Genomic DNA, 18,394 nt, shown 5'->3' with positions numbered 1-18,394 from the left:
ACTAAAGATGATTTAATGGTAATGTATGATTCAGAGCCAAACTGAAATTAGATACTTAACAACAACAACAACAAAACAATGTCTTTTTATTAAGAGTTTTTCCTCTATACATATACACAAAAAGAGAGGAAAATGATTACAGATGATCAGCACATTCGGGGTAATTAGCCCATACACTTAAGGTTGTGAGATAAAAAAGAAAAAAGAAAAGAAAAAGAAAAAAGTGAAATAAAGAAAAAGAGAGAAATGTAAACATAAGTATAATATTTCCCCAGATAACATAATCCCTGCAAAATAATCCCATTCATTCCCACCGAGGTCAGATACCTTTTTTAAAACTAAAAAATAACACAGTATTTCCTTCCCTGTATTAAAGTGAAGTGCAAGTATAATTCGTTATATTACCTAACTAAACGGACTTTCCACCACTGATAGGTGTGTATAGGCTTTTTTGGGCGGGGTGCTGAGAGAGAACAAAAAACAATGCCTCCACTACTTTCGATTGCACAAAGACCCCCTCTTGTTGCGTTTACACCTGCCCTGTTGTCTTTTTCCACGTGTTCCAGCCATTTCCACAGTTCCTCCCCTTCTGCTCCAAATATCTCCTCTCATTGGTGTAGCTTCCTGTCACTCAGCTGGGGTAGGTCTTTGAAAAGGGCCCGCCCACCTGTCAGCTTGACAGTTCGTTACTGACGTCACCGAATCCGTCCCATCACGGAAATATGGAGTAGTGACAGGAGATGTTACGCTGCGTTTGTTATGGCTTTAAAGCGGCACTTCGAGCTTTGAATGTTCGTTTTTAGTGGCTGTCCGCATGGATTTAGCGATGTTAAACGCCCGAGGTTAACTTACGAACAGTGGCTGGCAGGCGCTGGAAATGGAAAGAGACTTCGACCTCTGTTTTTAGTTCAGTACCGTCAGTTGTTCGTTTATTAAGAGCCATGAAACAAAGTGTTTTAGGGGTCATGGGGGCTGTGGGGCGCCTGATCCTGTCTCTTCTCCTGCTGTCGTTGGAAGGCAAGCTGGTTCAGGTAAACTTTGAGTTGTGTGGCGCTTTCTGCTTCTCTTGTTGTGAACACTGTTTTTGTGTTTCTATTTATGCCTAACGGAACTCCCAAATGGCATGTGTGTCTATTTCAGGCTCTAGCAAAGTTGCGGTGATATGATGGGACTTTTAACGTCTTTAGCTAGCTAGCTAGCTAGCTCACTCGTCAGAAGAAAGTTAATTGTGTGTGTGTGTGTGTGTGTGTGTGTGTGTGTGTGTGTGTGTGTGTGTGGGGGGGGGGGGGGGGGGTGTGGAAGAGAGAGAGAGTCAGCTTAGTTTGCCTGCTTCACTTGTACCTCTGCTTCAGGTTTACTCTCCTGCTAATGTATAAATATGGGAGAGGTGGACTCTCAGACACAGTCGAAGGGAACTTATCTCGACTTAAAGTGATTTAACTTTAATCTTAACATAAACTAAACTTAAAGGCAGTCAAGTCCCCACTTTGGTTAAACAACTGTATCTGCCCACAGCGTGAGTAATACAAATACACTTAGGTTAACACCCCTCGGCATATGGTGTCGAGTTTTGGAGGGCAGGGCAAATAAGGATATCCTGCTAAATCAGGAACACAGTGCACTTATTGAGTAGAAACTCACTGCAGGCCATTACAATCAACCCCCCACCCCCCAGTGGTGGACCTGACACACACACACACACGCGCGCGCTATGCTGAAATCTTCGACACATGACACGACTGACCTCAATGTCAGACAGCTGTTCTAAAGTGTGTGTGTGTGTGTGTGTGTGTGTGTGTGTGTGTGTGTGTCTAATTTCTTCTGGCGACCCTTCAGGTTGGTGGGGTCAGATCAGTCACCCTTCCAGAGTCCCTCCTGTTTGTCTCCACTCTGGACGGTAGTCTGCATGCTGTCTCCAAACAGACAGGAGACATCAAATGGACTTTAAGAGAAGGTCTGTACACAAGGAGTCAGTACTGTTTACTCTGTTGTATTTATTTTTTTTAAAAACATACATCATGAAGTTGCTCTTCTAATTCTTTCAGACCCCATTATTCAAGTTCCTGTCTACCTCACAGAGTAAGTAACATAGAGACACACAGACATGGGGCCCTGAGTACCACTACTCAGAATAATAGCTTAACTTTCCTTAAAGTGTCCGTTTTCCGTTTTTGTGCTTTTAGACTTATCTCAGGAAGAGTGAGCCACAAGCCTTATCATCTAAATGCATAAACAGTTTACATAACTGTGGAAATTCTTCATCAAGTCTTGTGATTGCCTTTAAGCAAAGCATGGATCACACCAGAAAATCCTGTTTTAATAATAAACTCCAAACCTTAGTTTAAGACAAAGCTGATATAATTAAGTTTGAATCATATATTGATAGGGCAGCACGGTGGTGTGATGGTGCCCTTTCTGTGTGGAGTTTGCATGTTCTCCCCGTGTCTGTGGGGGTTGCTCCCACAGTCCCAAGACATGCAGTTAGGGGGGTTAGGTTAACTGGTGATTCCATATTGCCCATTTCTATAAGGAAGTTGTGTTATTGTTGTATAGATTGTATAGATGTTCTCTTTTTTTTGATAGTGATTCATTTCTAAATTTGTGCACATTTCATTTAGACCAGGTTTCCTCCCAGACCCCAATGATGGCAGTTTATATGTACTCGGTGGAAAGCACCAGGAAGGTTTGATGGTAAGGATGCTTGTTTGTGTTATATTTCTTATATTTAAAAAAAAAAAAAATAGAACTTGTTTGATTTATTGTATTGATAAATCTGCAGAAACTTCCTTTTACCATCCCTGAGCTGGTACAGGCAGCTCCCTGCAGGAGCTCTGATGGGATACTCTATACAGGTCAGATTAGCACATTTTTGTTTTGTTTTTTTTTTTTTACATTTTTTATCAGCATGTGTGAAACAGACTGTCATAAAAGGAGACTCTGACCTACATCGCTGCTGTTCGTTAATAATCTTCGCAGGTAAAAAGCAGGATGTGTGGTTTGTGGTGGATCCTGAAACCGGTGAAAAGCAAACCAGTTTAACAACCTCCACCTCTGACTCCATCTGTCCCAACAGTCCCCTGCTCTACATTGGACGCACAGGTACGTCTGCACAGGTGGCTGCACCCGCTCGCGTGGCTGAGGGTTGAAGGTTGATGGGCGTCACTGTTTGTTTTTCCCAGAATATGTTGTTACCATGTTTGATACGAAGACACAAGAGCTGCGATGGAACGCCACGTACAACGATTACTCTGCTCCACCTTACGACGAGAAGCAAGACTACAGTACGTCCCTGCACGCACAATCAGTTGCTGAGTGTGAATACAGTTGTTTTGCCAGGATTATTGTGACATTGCACAAATGTAACTCATGATTATCCATTATTGTGTATTTTGATACAGACTCTAGGTTATATTTTACATGTAAACAGCTGGTTAAAATGATCCCAGACACTTCCAACACTAACCTGTTGCCTCTGGTTTCCTTATAGAAATGGCCCATCTTGTTTCCAGTGGTGATGGTCTTGTTGTGACAGTTGACAGAGAGTCAGGTAGGGGGAGGTGTGTGGTTTTATCCCTTTGTGAATATTTTAACATCTCATATGACTGATGTGTTCCTTAACAGTCATATTGAGGGTTTTAAGTCCCGTATTGTTGTTTTCCAGGTGATGTCCTTTGGAGTCAGAACTATGGGTCGCCAGTGATCGGCGTCTACCTGTACTCTGGAGACTCGCTGAGACACGCCCCCCACCTGTCCCTTGCAATGGAAACACTGCGTTTTCTCACATTCTCGTCTGCTGGCAACCAGGCAGATGCACACTCCACTTTGAAGTGGAGCTATCAGTTTGTGAAGGAGCAAGCCACTGCACAGACTCAACTTGTGTAAGAAGAATTGTGTTCACTGAAGAATAAAGGATTGTTTTGTTCAGTCTCTGAGTTCCTTATTGATTGTTATTCATGATGATCTAACGCAGGAAAGAGCGTATGATGTTTTAAATTGCTACACAGTCATGACTCTCATTTGATGCACAGTTAGGTTCATGAATATTTGGACAATGACTGAATTAAAATAACTCAGCTTTTATTTCCTTAAGGCCCACTCTCTATGTGGGAAAGCTGGACTCCCACCTCTATGCTTCGACTTCTCTTGTGCACCACGGAGTCTCATTAGTGGTGAGTTCAAATATATAATCAGTTTTAATATCCAAACATCAGCACCCACTTTCCTCTAATATCATCATCTGTAAACGCTAAACAGTGTATCCAGTCAGCTGATGATTGAGGTGATAATGGGCAAAGTCCACTCCTGACTCATCTGTGCTCTTTGTTGCCACGGCAGCCTCGGGGACTGACCCTGGCACGGATCGACGGTCCACTGACGGCTGAGGTGACGGTCAGAGAGAGGGGGGAGTGTGAGATCACACCATCCACCGATGTGCGCTATCCTCCGGGGAGCATAAACAGCCAGAAAAACCACTGGCTACTTATAGGTAAACGTGTTCAAACACACAGACAGCTTTCTTTATTAAAAATAAATGAGTCCTTCAGACACTAATCAACAGAAATGACAACATTTGTATTAATGAAGTTATTGTCCAGAACTAGACAAATGGCTGCTGGTTTGTATTTCTGTGTATTTAAAAAATAAAAAAATAAAAAAAAAGCTGACCTGAACATAACAATGACACCTCCTTGCAGAGAAAATTGCAGTGAAGAAAAACGAGTGAGCTGCAGGCTAACCTCACAGGCACAAACTCAGAAATAAAAGTGTTGACATAAATGACGTTTAAATCAATTAAAAATAATAATAAAATGAAGCATTTATCGATTCACAGAACGTAACATGAATTTGTGTGTTCATTTGCTTCTGTATTTATTTACCTTTCTGCTAATTCATCTATCCTTTACTCAAATAATTTGCATACTGCTTCAGTATGCAAATGAGTGGGCTGCTATCCAAAGAGTGCAATGGGGTCAGTCTTATGCATATTGTTTGGCTCACAAATGTAATGGCTGCCTCCACTTGTTAGATCGCTGTAGACCTAATTAATCTAGCCGAAAACAACACTGTCAGTAAGGAATGATTAATGAGGAAAATAACTAATTCAGTACAAATGTAAACAAATACACACCCATGTCAAAATGGAGATATTTATTTAGTGTATCATTTTCTAAGTTAGTGCATATATACTCTTGCTACATTAAATAATTATCTATTTAAGTATTTAAATATATTAAAAATGATATTCACATAAGCAGTGGAGCATTAAGATTAATATCCTTTTTCTTTATTTTTCATGGTAAGAGTTCTGGTGTAGGAGCAAAGTCTTTGATTTATGCATCAAACCCCCCCCCCCCAAACAAAACAAACAAGCAACAAAACGACAAAATCCCACAAAAAACTTGTGCAGATGTAAATGTATTTGATCTGTGTTTTGCTGCTTCAGGTCACCATGAGCTCCCCCCAGTAGCCCACACAACCATGTTGAGAGATTTTCCCACCACCCTGCAGCATTCTGGTGAGGCGGTCATCCCCCCTCGATCTTCTGCCTCCACTGCCTCCCCGTTGTCCCCTGCCTCCCACTACCATCAGCGCTATGTGAGTCACAACTTAAAATAAAAAAAAAAAAAAAAAAAAAAAAAGTATCCTCATCATCTAATTTTTTTTTTTTTTTTTTTTTTTTTTTTTTCTCTTTCTTGTGTATCTCAGTTTCAAACATTAGCTGGCAGACATAGTGACGCTAAGGCTAACCAAGGAGGGGCTGATGGGAAGACATCAGGACAGGATCAGAGGTCAGCCACCGTGCTGCCTCTCTATGTGACTCAGGACCGTCTGACTCTGGCTGTCGTGACTCTGCTGCTGGGAGGATGGCTCGCCTTCATGTTCACATATCCCATCGTGAGTTTTTGCTTCTCTTTTTTTTCTTTTTTTTTAAAGAATTAAATGAGGTGATCACTAACCCTCCTTTCTAATCAATAATATGCAGTATCACCCATATAAGCTTATGAGCATGCCTTAGTATGAACATGAGAAATGGGAGTAAACCGCTGCTCATTAATAAAGTCATTACATGTTTTAGAAAGAAAAGCAAACTACAAAGGTGAGAATTTATGGTTTTGTCTGGGTTTCTGACAAAGGTGCTCTGATTTAATGGTGGCAGGTGGGATGCCCCTGTAAGTGACCTGTGATTGTCATTAAATCCAAAACAGTGTGATGGAAAAATTCCTGCTGCTCCCAGTTTTCCTCCACCCACCTTGTTCCTCTACTTAAGTTAGAAAGCTGTGTTCCTATTCCAGCATGTCATTCATTGACCCTTAGAGAACAGAGATCATTGTTTCATCTTCAGCTGTTGTTTACTCATGCGGGCTTGGTAATGAATGGTGACAGTACAAGCGAGAGATGAAAAGCGTTTCCACTCTGTTTGAAAAACCGAGGGCTGTAATGCTTTTTAAAATGCAGCCTCTTTTGTGTCTGCGTCTCATTTTTTGGGCTGTTGAAGCTCCCCTCAGCAGCACTTGGAATAGAAACAAATATGCTATCTGGACGGGTTTCAGCCAGATACAGTAACTAAGCCTCAGGCTGTTATCGTGTCACGCCACATATCATGAACAGGACATTCAGTTATTGCAGCAGGTTATTTGCTCAATGCCACTGCGTGATAGACAAATCATATTTACAGCAAAGCTTATCCTCACAGCTTCAGTAGCACCTTCCTGCATATATATGCATTTCCTAAGTATTGTTTTTGCAGAGTTTAATAGGCTACAGAGTGTATGTGATTAGCAAAGAAAAAAGTATATTCCCCACTTAATCTAATAAATCATAGTTTGAAACAGCGATTATGGAACAAACTGCAGATAAAGTGCACATTTATTTGTCTTGTTTTTAAGCTTCTTTTAATTGGCTTACTACTGAGACTGAATCGCAGTTGCCATGTTTTTGAGTGTATGGACAGTTTACTAATCTTATATTTTCAGTACTGACCTTTTGAACTCAACCTTCTTGTTTGATGTGTTGTATATCGATATGTGTCTCTCCAGCGTGCAGCTCAGCAGTTGAAAGCTCAAAGACAGCTGGAGGAAGCCTTTGAGTCTCGTCTCCAGCGCATGCAGACAAATACGCAGGCACAAACCTTGGTTTCTTCAGACCCACCTCCTTCTACTGATGCAAACATCTCAAGCGGTGTGTAACTTAAAAACCAAGTTCTCTATCGCTCTGTGCTTGTGAGTGCAGTGATGGTGATGAGAAATGAAGAATTAATAAAACCTGTCATTATTGAGGCCCAGATTAACCTGGGCTTAGTATAAGTTTTAATACCTGCAAGAGTCTTATTCAGACTGCATATCTACACCTAGACCCGTTGCCTGCATCTACAGAAGCTCCACCTAGTCCTCACAGTCGCAGCAGCAGCAACACATCGCATGGAGATAAAAATGGCAAGAATGGACACAAACCCACAGCAGGTGAAACGCAGCATATTTGGCAAATTTGCCTCAAGATGCTTTTGGGTATAAAAACTCAACAGAAAGCATTACTGGGGGGGAATCACTGTTGCTCCTTCACCTTAAAGATGAGCTACATTTAGTTTTCCTTTCTTTATTTTTTTTCTATTTCTCAGAAGAAAACAGTGAGGAGGTGCACGTGGGTAAAATCTGCTTCAGTCCCTCTGAGGTGCTTGGACACGGCTCTGCAGGAACATTTGTCTTCAGGTACGATATGTTTGTAAGCAGAAAACTGTATCAGTGGATTTTCATGATTTTAAGCAAAAGAGAAAACTTGTATCATATTTTTGTCAAGAATTCTTCTTAAGCATCTAAAACGTAGCACGCTGTTTTCAGTGCCCATCACAAACAGCACTAATTCTCTGTATGTTTTCCTCATGATTACGATATTAATCATTATCCTTAATAAGGATGAGGACGACACCTCCTCTGCACCCAAAATGATGAGTTTTTACACTTCAGTGTATGTCAATAAAGACATGGTTTGATGACCATTAGGATAGTTTTATTTTATTTTTCTGAGGGTAGCTGCTTAGGCAGAGACAATCCTCACTAACCTGCATGCATCAATACAGAAACGCTCCAATCAGGAAACAAAGGTTTCAAGGGTTACTCCTGGTAGGCTGTGAACGGGTAAAGAGTTAAAAACTAGAGAGGGAAGAAATGGATGTTTATCTGATTGTGTTTTTTGACTTTACTAAGGTCTATACTATAGCTAGTGGTGTGACTGGATGTGAATAGGAACTCATTCAAAGCTAAGGTGACCACAGGTTGAAAAACTTGACTCATGTCTTTGAAAATATTACAAGCACCAAAATATAGAGCACACAGATGTCAGTATTTCGTACTCCTACTCTCTATAACAGCAAAACGTCGAAATCTTTTTGAACAACACACATGCACATAATCATGTTATGGGGATTTTAGGGGTAAATTTGACGACCGCCTCGTTGCCGTGAAGCGAATTCTGCCAGAGTGTTTCGAGGTGGCAGAGCGAGAGGTGCAGCTCCTGCGAGAGTCCGACACGCACCCCAACGTCATCCGATACTTCTGCACAGAGCGAGACCACCTCTTCACCTACATCGCCATCGAGTTGTGCACCGCAACTCTGCAACAGGTTGGCGCTACAGTGGACTGTCACTGAGATCTCCGCTTTGACTGTTAATTGAATTATCTCTAAGACATTTGTTTTGTCTGTATTCACTGCAGTATGTGGAAGATCCGTCCTCCTTTCCTGAGCTGAGTCCTATAACTCTGCTGGAACAGACCATGTGTGGCCTCTCACATCTCCACTCACTCAATATAGGTCTGAGACACACACACACACACACACACACACACACACACACACACACACACACACACACACACACACGTACGTGTATATTTACATACACTATTACTTACCTTTCCTCCATCCTTTATCCGTCTAGTCCATCGTGACCTGAAGCCTAGAAACATCCTGCTTTCTGGGCCGAGCGCACTGGGTCGGGTCCGAGCTCTCATCTCGGATTTTGGGCTCTGTAAGAAGATTCCCGACGGTCGGAGCAGCTTCTCTTTGCGTTCTGGAATACCAGGAACTGAAGGGTGGATAGCTCCTGAAGTGCTGCGAGACAACCCTGAAAATAAACCGGTAGGCTGCAAACATCTTTATAAAAACTGCTAAACTCTTCTCAATAATAAGCCAGGTTGGTCTTTAGAGTGAGAAGTACTTCATTGGCCTGTTGGTAAAGGTGTTTCTCGTCTCATCTTTCCAGACAGCAGCCGTGGACGTGTTTTCAGCAGGCTGTGTGTTTTACTACGTAATCAGCAGGGGGCAGCACCCCTTTGGCGATGCACTGAGAAGACAGGTCAACATCCTGTCAGGAGAGTATTCGCTCTCACACTTTATGGAGGATTTACATGGTGAGTGTCTTTCTCCTTAGTAGGTCCTATGATGTGAAAATGGAAAACTGTCCATGCTTTCATACGTGAGCACCGTTTAGCCACCAGACTTTGAACCGGTTCATCAGTTCAAAGATGCTTTTGGCTGCAGTTTTTCCAGTTACCTGCGTGAAATTGATACTTTGATTGGCCTCTTTTGTAAACTGTGCTCAGATCACATCACATGTTACTAACTGGAAAACATTTATATTTGCTGGTCTTATTAGATGATGTCATCGCACAGGATCTGATAGAGCAGATGATCAGTGCTGAGGTGGAGTCACGCCCCTCCACCGCCTGCGTGCTCAAACATCCGTTCTTCTGGAGCCCCGAGAAGCAGCTGCTATTTTTCCAGGTGTGTTGCCTCAGTTGCTCTGTGGTCACTCGTTTATAGCTGCATGTAGACATTGAAATCTAATAATAAAATGATTACTTTTATTATTTCTACTTTAAACGTTCTACTTTATTGATATTGAGATTTAGAGATGGGCTATGAAAAGATGTTGTGGTGAATTTATTTTTGTTTGCTTTGTGTTTGCAGATTCTGTGAGCAGTGTTATTTATTTATTATTTTTATGTCTATGTTTGTTTAAAGGATGTGAGTGACCGCATAGAGAAGGAGCCTGCAGACAGTCCAATTGTAGTCAGATTAGAAACTGCAGGAAGATTAGTCGTCCGAACCAACTGGAGGATGCACATCTCCGTGCCTCTGCAGACAGGTTTGCACACACAGACACAACCTTGTAGCTCTACATGCATGCTTAACATCTGTGCAGGACAATAAACCTGTAATGTTTTGTTTTTTTTTTTGTTTTTTTTTCTCCCCCCTCCTCCTCCATGGGCGCCCCAGACTTGAGGCGGTTCAGGACCTATAAAGGAAACTCGGTGAGAGACCTGCTGAGAGCCATGAGGAATAAGGTCAGCCAGCATTACAATCATTAGATTCATGCAGAATTATCTTCAACTTTTTATGTTTTTGACTTTTTTTGTTTTGTTTTTTGCATTTACATTACAGAAGCATCACTACCACGAGCTCCCACCAGAGGTGCAGGAGACTCTTGGTGAGCTGCCCGAAGGCTTCGTCGGGTACTTCACATCACGGTTTCCACGGTTACTGATGCACACACACGCTGCGCTGCAAATCTGTGCCCATGAAAGACTGTTTCACCCTTACTACCTACCCCCCAATGCCAAATAGCTTTCACAAGGCTATGCACTCCACATTTCATGTGCAGGGCCAAGTAAAAGAAATCCCTGACTGTACCCTGTTATTGCTTTTGTAAAGCCTGTGCTGTTCTTCAGGGGAAGTTGCAGCTGCTCTGAAAATATTTTTATAGAACTTGGTTGTTTTATAGATTAATTTTATTGTATTTTTTATTTCTTCCCTACTTAAAGAATGTATATATTTGTATTAATAGGATATGTTTTTAAACTAGATCTCAGTCAAATTACTTTTTTTTTTTTTTTTTTTTTTTAAAAAAGAGAATTGACTGGTCATAAGGTGCTGTGTTTATTTGTGTAGAAAATAACCTGCCCTTGAGCAAGTACATTGTGTAGCACAAGTTAAAATCAAAGATGAAAACACAGTGATGGCCACTTTTATTGAACTGAAACCAAATGAAGTAAAATTATGATAAGTTATATTAACTACTGAAAATAGCCTCTCTGACAGTGGGGATAGTTTTACAGGTTGACAGAATCATGTAGACTGATGCATAATAACTCTGACATGATTAAAGAGTGTGCTGAAGAACTGCAGCAGATCTTGTCTTCATGTTGTCAGCGTAGAGGATAATAACTGGGTGTGCAAACGTTGTTGAAGCTGTAGGTAAAGCACACACCGCAGATACTGAGGTACACAGTTACACAAGGCTACACACTAATGTTCGTGCTGTGCTTTCTTTAACTGTTCTGGAGACAGTGCCGTACCTGCATAAGTGAAGGTAGTTATACAGCTCCACCCAGGCATGTTGCCCACTAAAGAGAATACAGTGAATATCACAGTCAGACATCACTGACACACTTCATACGTGGGTAAAGCTGTGAAAACTTGGAAGTTTATTTCTGGTAGAAGACTTGAGGCCACACATCTCGCATGCCCATCCCAGCAGGAGAAGAGGGGAGGCCCCAGATTGGGTGCTCAAGGCCAAAGGGTGAGAGTCCCAGCAGACCCGAAGCAACGGGCAGTTGACCGTGGTAGAGGCTGGCTAGCCTGGTACGAGTCAAAAACTGGTGCCCAAGAACCACCCAGCAGCCTCCCGATAAGAGGGAGGTCCAAGCCGCCTCCAGGGCACGGGCCAACAACCACACCAGAACGCACGCGCGCACACACACACGCACATATGTGCACAAAACACTCCGACCATTCGCTCATTCACTCACACCCACCCACTAATGACACACAGAGAGACATAAAGACACTTGCACACACATTGACCCCTGGTTTTATGCCAGGTACACCCATTTTTGTCTTCACGTTGAAGAAAAATTAATTTGTTCAAATCTAAGTTATTAAATCCTAACAGGAGCACTTGCAGCATTAAACTGTATACAGCACAGAGTGAGACATGGTGGAAAGCAAGACTTAAAGATGAAGAAGGTAAAGATTTTTTTTTTTTACACTTTGTCGAATAAGCAAAGACTCATTTCAGACATTTCCTTTTCTGATGTCAATTGTTTATCCTGGTGAGAAAATGTCATTCCTGTGCAGATGAATGTGCCAGAGAGGTACTTACCATTTGAAAATGTCAGTGGGTATAAAAAAAAAAAAGACAACGACAAAAAAAAACTACTAAACTGACTTTGCTTCATTTTTATGTATTATTTTTATTATTTATTCAGAGTTACACAGTAAAAACAGAATCATTGAATCACAGTAAAAATGCTGCATTGCCTATTTTACTCCAGCAGAGGGAGACATGTGCCAAGCCCAGCGCTGATCATGTAAATGACTTTTCTTGGTAAAGGCTAGAAGTAAAGAGGAAGTCGCAGGCTTCTAAATTGCTGTCATACATTAAACAGAATTGTGATTGTAGGGCGATCGTGGCTCAAGAGTTGGGTGTTCGTCTTGTAATCGGCCGGTTGCCGGTTCGAGCCCCGGCTCGGACAGTCTCGGTCGTTGTGTCCTTGGGCAAGACACTTCACCTACCCCCTACTGGTGATGGCCAGAGGGGCCGATGGCGCGATATGGCAGCCTCGCCTCTGTCGCTTGCCTTCACCAGTGGTATTGTAAAGCGCTTTGAGGGGTCCCGAAAAGCGCTATATAAATGAAATCCATTATTATTATTATTAAAGTTATTAAGTAACAGATTAAAGCTGTGTACTTGTGTATATGCGGTCACCGTCCAAACATGTAAAACTGTTCTCTTGCGTTCGCTTTGGCCTGATTAACAATCTGCCCTCAAAAACACATCCCGTAGAGCAGATAAGATGTCAGACATCAGTTAATTCCACTGTCAGTGTGAACTTAAACAGAAGTGGTTTAATGATCTGAAAGCCTGGGGTGCAGCTATCTGTCATGACCAAATCATCAGCTAATGAACCACTCGTTCATACTTTATGCTCGTTTATCTCTGATTCAGTCGTTTGGTGTGTGTGTGTGTGTGTGTGTGTGTGTGTGTGTGTGTGTGTGTGTGGGTGTGTGTGTGTGTGGGTGTGGAGAAAAACAGAGGGAGTACCCGGCTCATTATTAAATATCAGAGTTCAGCTGTAGGTCCAATCAAAACAGCCTTAGGGAAACATCAGCTTAACCAAAGTCATGAGACCAAATTCACTGCGCTGCACACATGCAGCTGTATACACACTCGAACCCACAGTCACACACAGATAACAGATAAATGTGCGTGATGGCTCTCAGGCCTGTGGATATTCGGGTAGGCAACAATTACGTTATGTTACAGAAAATTGCTGTAACAACAAACAGAAGTCCTCTTTTGATTTCTGTGAGGTGGTTTGTGGCTAAAAATGGTGTTTCTACATTATTCTTTATTTACTTTGGTTGCTAGAGGCAAAATAATAAAAATGGCTACAATCACCTTTTATCCATTGCATTAAAAAGCTTTGCATTATTTACTGCCATTTTGTGTTTATTTTGGTTTGTTTTTGGCAGAGAAGTGAGTCGTTATTAGCAAGCTGCACATAAAGACTGGATGGCTGCAGTGCACCCATATAAATACCCATCTTAATTAGTGCTAACTATCATATAGATAATATGCAAGTATATAGAATATTCACTGTCCAAAACTGAATTAGGCACCTTACTAATACCTCTCTAATGCTTAACAGTGTGACATTATTATAATGTGCTACCCCAATTTTATATTTTCACTTTGAAATAAACTCCTCCTTTGGTTGAATTGAATTCAACTATAAGAATATCCTGCACAGGTCTGCTGGTGTTGACTATGGTGTAGAATTTAGCATTGATACTCTCTCTCACACTCACGCACGCACACACACACAGGCTACACATCAGACACAAACGTTGAAATGCAGTGCGAGGACGAAATGTCCTGTGCCTCTCAGCTTCTATAAACGAATGCTTCCTTATGTTTCAGAGACCACTGGGACATATTTTTCTGCTCCCTGCTTTTTCCTCTCATCTCCTTTGTACGACACCGCAGGAGGCTGGTTGGGTTTTCTGTGATCTGTGTGTGTGTGTGTGTGTGTGTGTGTGTGTGTGTGTGTGTGTGTGAGTTTGTGCTGTGGGGTGAAGAGGGGCAGGCGATCGAAACAGCCTGAGCGATGTCGTTCTGAGTCTCTCCATTTTGGGATCAGGACAGGAAGTGGGCTCAACAGAGGAAACATGACCTCCTCCCGCTTCTCCTCTCTCCCTCCCTCTATCCTCTTACTTTTCCCTGTATTCCCTCTTCCTCCCTTTGTCCCCCCCCTCCCCCCTTAGTCTGCGCCTACCCATTCACAAGGTCACTCCAGTGTTCTTTTGGAGCCGGGAGCTCTCGTATGGCTGTCACATTCATTTCTGCGGCGTGCCTGAGCGGACCTTAAATTACACTCTGCTTACTTCCTGTGTAAATAAATCTATGTTAACCAGTGATTTCTAAAACAACACTAAAACTCTGGTCTAGTTGTTTCTGGGCTCCCTCCCTCTCTCCTGAGACTTGGAGTCTGTTATGCAGCAGAGCTCCTCTGATTAAAAGCCAAAGCAAAGGTCAGACTCTGCTGGGTAACAGAGATATTGCCCGACTTCAGCTTTACTCTCATGCCCAGTGGTCTGATAGCTCTGGCTGATGAGTTTCATGTTACATTATGTGGGATGAGGGCCTACGGTTAGCCTAGGTTGTAGATCAGTGTGACATTGCTTATCAGGAGCTTCAACTCTCTGGCTTCGCAAGAGAGCTTCTCGTGTTCATAAATACTGATTAAACGGCCCCAGGACATTAGAAAAACATATTTGAATTTATTTCCCCCCGCGTTTCTCCTTCGGAGCTCAAAAACATTTCTTAAAAATCCTCACATCTATCTGCCCCCCCACCCCTCCTCCCTCAACTCCTCTCCACTAATCTTTCTACCACTCTTCACTTTCCAGCTCAGAGGGTCTCGACCTCTTGCTTTACCGCATACACACTCAAGCACACAAAAGACGGCCACACTGAGAAAATAAAGAAACAGCGTGTCAGCAAACGGCAGTGTATTTCACCACAGAGCACAGAGCCAAGGCACTGGAAAACAAAAAAACAAAGGCAGAAGACCTCCCTCTTTTCATCCCCCCCCCACCAACCCTCCCGACCTTCATCCTGTTCGCCTTTCAGCGTCTGCATCTGTTTGTTTGTTTCATTGCCTTTTTCTTCCCCAGGCGTTTTCCTTTCTGCTCATTTTCTCTCGGACACATCCAGTGCAATGACGACAATTACAAAATTAAACAAAACAACAACAAAAAAAAAAAGTTAAGCGTGAGAGGAAAACAAGGTAGGTTAGCTAACAACACCAACAGAGCAGTTATAGTTACAGTGATACCGTTAGACAGAGTGCCGCTTGTATTTTACGATGTGCACACAGTATCAGTCACATACTTACAGTAATTAATGTACAGGATTTATCCACACAAACACAGTTTTAATACAGTATCAGAACGAGGCGAGAGTGGGAACGTTCCCGGTTTGACTCCTTTGCCTTCGAGGCAATGCAGACTTATTACTCGGGGTGGGAAGAGCTGCCCGGCTGTGTCCGACTGCTGCATACCGAAATGCAAATCAGGGGTTTTCACTTAACCTCACTTGATTGGAGGGAAAAAAGTAGTTTTTAAAAATGTACAAAGTATGAGGGATGCTCCTGTGAGCAGTTAACCACCATCAGAAATCAGTGCATAACGTTTGTTAAAACTGCAGATAAGCTACGTAACAGGACAGATTGTGACTGGTTGCATTCATAGTTAACCTGCTGGTTACTTGACTTATAATTTCACCTTTATACCTACATTACATGTCTGACACTGGAAAAACTTGCACTGAACGAAATATTTCTGCAGTTATCAGATTAACCCAATGCAGAAAAAAATCCAGTCATTACATTCAAATCAATCAAATCAAGACATCTTGATGGACTGGGTAATATAAACTCTCTTGTGGCTTTTTCGGTTTTCGCTGTGCACCTCCTGCTGAACAAATATCTGACATTTCAGCTGCTAAATAGTCCACTATGTTCACAGGCTGGCTGCTATTTTTGTCCGGCTGCAGTTTAGCGTTCGGAAAGAAGTGTAGTGTGGTTGGTTTTTAGGACTTTTTTGGGATGGAAACAAGGCCATGAGTGGTGAGAGTGAACCAAACAAGTAACGTTGGAGACTCTAAAACCAAAACAATGAGCTCAAGGACACTATGAAACTTCATATAAAGCTGGAGGGAACTTTAGAGGAGCACGGCGATACACATATTTATATATATATGCATAGAAATTGTCTGAAGGTCAACAGGCACCAAAAATGCTCTGGTTTCCATTTGCAGTCAAGAACGTCTGACAGATGAACAAGAGGAACACATTTGCCGATGTGCAATTTGGAAAAAAACATCTGCCATCACCTGATTTTTAAAAAAAAACCCAAAAAAACTGCATTCATAAACAATCGGCAATCAATGGAACAGGAAGTCTTAGATCAGACTTACGCTGGACACACCCGAGGGTTTTCAGATGATGACCAATGATCTGTGAATTTGTTACCTTGAGCCGTTCTTTCCCTTTCATATACGCAGCATTGACCAAAGCTTTTTGAAGATATTGGAACATCTTTAGTGAAATTGTTTTGATTGCAAAATTTAAGTATGTTGTATTTTTAAAAATTAAAATCCGAGTTTTTTTCTTCTTGTTTTCAATGCAGCGGACATTTAAATAAATGATCTCTAGCCGTCGCTTATCACTGAACTTGTATTTCTGACAGTAATCAAATATTTGGATTTGAAGGCAGCACTTCTTTCTGGCAGCTTCCTGTTTTCCTTACACGGCCAACTATTTTGGTCAGGATACTTTCTAGGAACTCATTAGGAAATCACAGACTAGCCAGTCACCAGAACGTGTTTAAACTCGCTTCCCTGTGATGATTTTTTTTAAAAAAAGTCTGGCTTGTGTAAGTCACTTGTCATTGTCTCAGTGTTTTTGCTAGGAAGGCTTCCCACCCCGACTGCTACAAGTCCAAAATGGCTACAAGAAACACGGGGATAAGGTCATCTGCAGTTCAATCTCTTCATTTTCAGCTGTTCCCGGCACGTTTACAGGACAAAGGGAACAGGAACAAGCAGTGTAACCAGAAGCCAAAGCTTTTTTGTAGATTTTTTAAAATACTTTTTACTATATTTCTTTTTATACTGCCTCAGGTCAAGTCTAGGCTATTGTGGTGCATCTACTGGGATGCTATGGAAATCACAGAAGGGAGAGAAAAGCTCGGGAAAGGTGTATGGATTCATACGAAACCAGGAGCTGCGTGCACTTTTCAGAGCTTAGATGAGACTCTAATTTGACCGTCTACTTCTGAGGAGAAGAACAATGTGTCTATTGTGCCGAGAAGGAGTGGGATTAGAAGAATAAGACTTGTTATCTGCAGCTGTTGATCTCTCGAACAATGGCAGGAACAAGAGAATTAACACAAGACGAGGAAAGAAAAGACGGGGCAGGAGAGGACGAGCGGTGTAGCGCAGCTCAGTCTCACTCCTCTGCTGAAGTTCATTGACAGGAACACTTGTGCAACCTTTTCACATAACACAGCATATGACCAGTATGGACCCCAAACCCCCTTCCCTCTGTCAGGTGTACTTTAAGACAGTATTTTTCAGCTCCAAACCTCATGTTTTTCCTCCTCGTTTTCTTTCTTTGCGCTTCTTTCCCCTCCCGCGGCGTCTTCACACAGCTCGAGCTACATTTCAACAGGCAGCAGTCTGACTGGGTTTAGTGACATGTTGTCATGAGTCTTATATACAGAAGAGAAAAACAACGTTCAGTGCTCATGTCATGTAGTTGGTGCTTTCCTCTACATTTTTTACACATCTTGGAACCTGTGCAAGGAGAAGCCCACTGTCTTTTTTCTTTTCTTTTTCTTTTTTTTTTACAGCATTCACACATTTATACAGGTTAAACATAGAGATTCCACAGGGGCCAAAACGTCCAGAGTTGCTTCAGGGCTCCACAGGTTCAGAGGTCACTAAGATCCACTCTGCGTGGGTCAAGTGATGGTTCCACAGGTCAGTGTTGCTTCAGATCAAAGGAGACCTTCTCAGAAGTCCTCCAGGCCTGGATTCACGGCTGGTTTCACAGTTAACAGTCAGAGAGGCCATCGTCTATGACGTGAAGGTCACTGCAGCATTATATCTTTGAGGTTTTCCTGCAGGATGGTGTCCTTCACGGCGTGGAAGACAAAGCGGATGTTTTCTGTGTCTACTGCAGTGGTGAAGTGATGGAAAAGCGGTTTCCCTCGGTTTCTCCTCTTACGACTAAACAACTGCACCAGGAACGCCTGGAAGAAGCAGAGGAGG

General features: G+C 42.2%; 2 protein-coding genes across 3 annotated transcripts in view; one reads left to right on the top strand and one right to left on the bottom strand.

The window, feature by feature from the left end:
• Positions 1 to 668: 668 nt before the first annotated feature.
• Positions 669 to 11,191, top strand: ern2 (endoplasmic reticulum to nucleus signaling 2). 2 transcript variants are annotated; one of them, XM_086295207.1, is made up of 24 exons: positions 669 to 1,031; positions 1,837 to 1,954; positions 2,046 to 2,079; positions 2,619 to 2,691; positions 2,780 to 2,852; positions 2,977 to 3,099; positions 3,180 to 3,281; positions 3,488 to 3,547; positions 3,662 to 3,878; positions 4,091 to 4,169; positions 4,336 to 4,486; positions 5,444 to 5,595; positions 5,707 to 5,895; positions 7,038 to 7,179; positions 7,353 to 7,460; positions 7,616 to 7,706; positions 8,427 to 8,616; positions 8,709 to 8,805; positions 8,933 to 9,132; positions 9,257 to 9,404; positions 9,650 to 9,777; positions 10,018 to 10,141; positions 10,273 to 10,340; positions 10,438 to 11,191. In XM_086295207.1, exons 1-24 carry the CDS (start codon positions 942 to 944, stop codon positions 10,618 to 10,620), a joined length of 2,940 nt encoding a protein of 979 aa, XP_086151333.1. In that variant the 5' UTR covers positions 669 to 941; the 3' UTR covers positions 10,621 to 11,191. The 2 variants fall into 2 exon arrangements, 1 of the variants encoding a protein (XP_086151333.1); XR_015129853.1 differs by lacking the exons at positions 10,273 to 10,340; positions 10,438 to 11,191 and having other exon boundaries at positions 9,667 to 9,777.
• A 3,861-nt stretch (positions 11,192 to 15,052) lies between these two features.
• The window catches only part of gna12a (guanine nucleotide binding protein (G protein) alpha 12a), a 29,733-nt gene continuing 26,391 nt past the window's right edge, over positions 15,053 to 18,394 (bottom strand). Inside the window, exon 6 of the mRNA XM_086295206.1 lies at positions 15,053 to 18,375. Within this exon, the coding sequence (XP_086151332.1) occupies positions 18,214 to 18,375 (162 nt within the window). The 3' untranslated portion in view covers positions 15,053 to 18,213. The remainder of the gene's footprint in view (positions 18,376 to 18,394) is intronic.

The sequence above is a fragment of the Aulonocara sp. 'chitande type north' Nkhata Bay genome, linkage group LG6, assembly GCF_057382095.1.
Source record: "Aulonocara sp. 'chitande type north' Nkhata Bay isolate Kocher_YH1m ecotype deep benthic linkage group LG6, A_spYH_male_GT1.1, whole genome shotgun sequence".
NCBI classification, from domain to species: Eukaryota; Metazoa; Chordata; class Actinopteri; order Cichliformes; family Cichlidae; genus Aulonocara; species Aulonocara sp. 'chitande type north' Nkhata Bay.
Note: the sequence above shows the minus strand (reverse complement) of the source record. Positions and strands in the feature narration are given on the sequence as shown.

What these genes read in the sequence shown, in the direction of transcription:
- ern2 (XM_086295207.1), top strand. Translation starts at nt 942, where the DNA reads ATGAAACAAAGTGTTTTAGGGGTCATGGGGGCTGTGGGGCGCCTGATC. An exon ending in GCACCGCAACTCTGCAACAG is followed by an intron (nt 8,617 to 8,708) that starts GTTGGCGCTACA and finishes TATTCACTGCAG; the next exon opens with TATGTGGAAGATCCGTCCTC. An exon ending in TGAGAGCCATGAGGAATAAG is followed by an intron (nt 10,341 to 10,437) that starts GTCAGCCAGCAT and finishes TTTACATTACAG; the next exon opens with AAGCATCACTACCACGAGCT.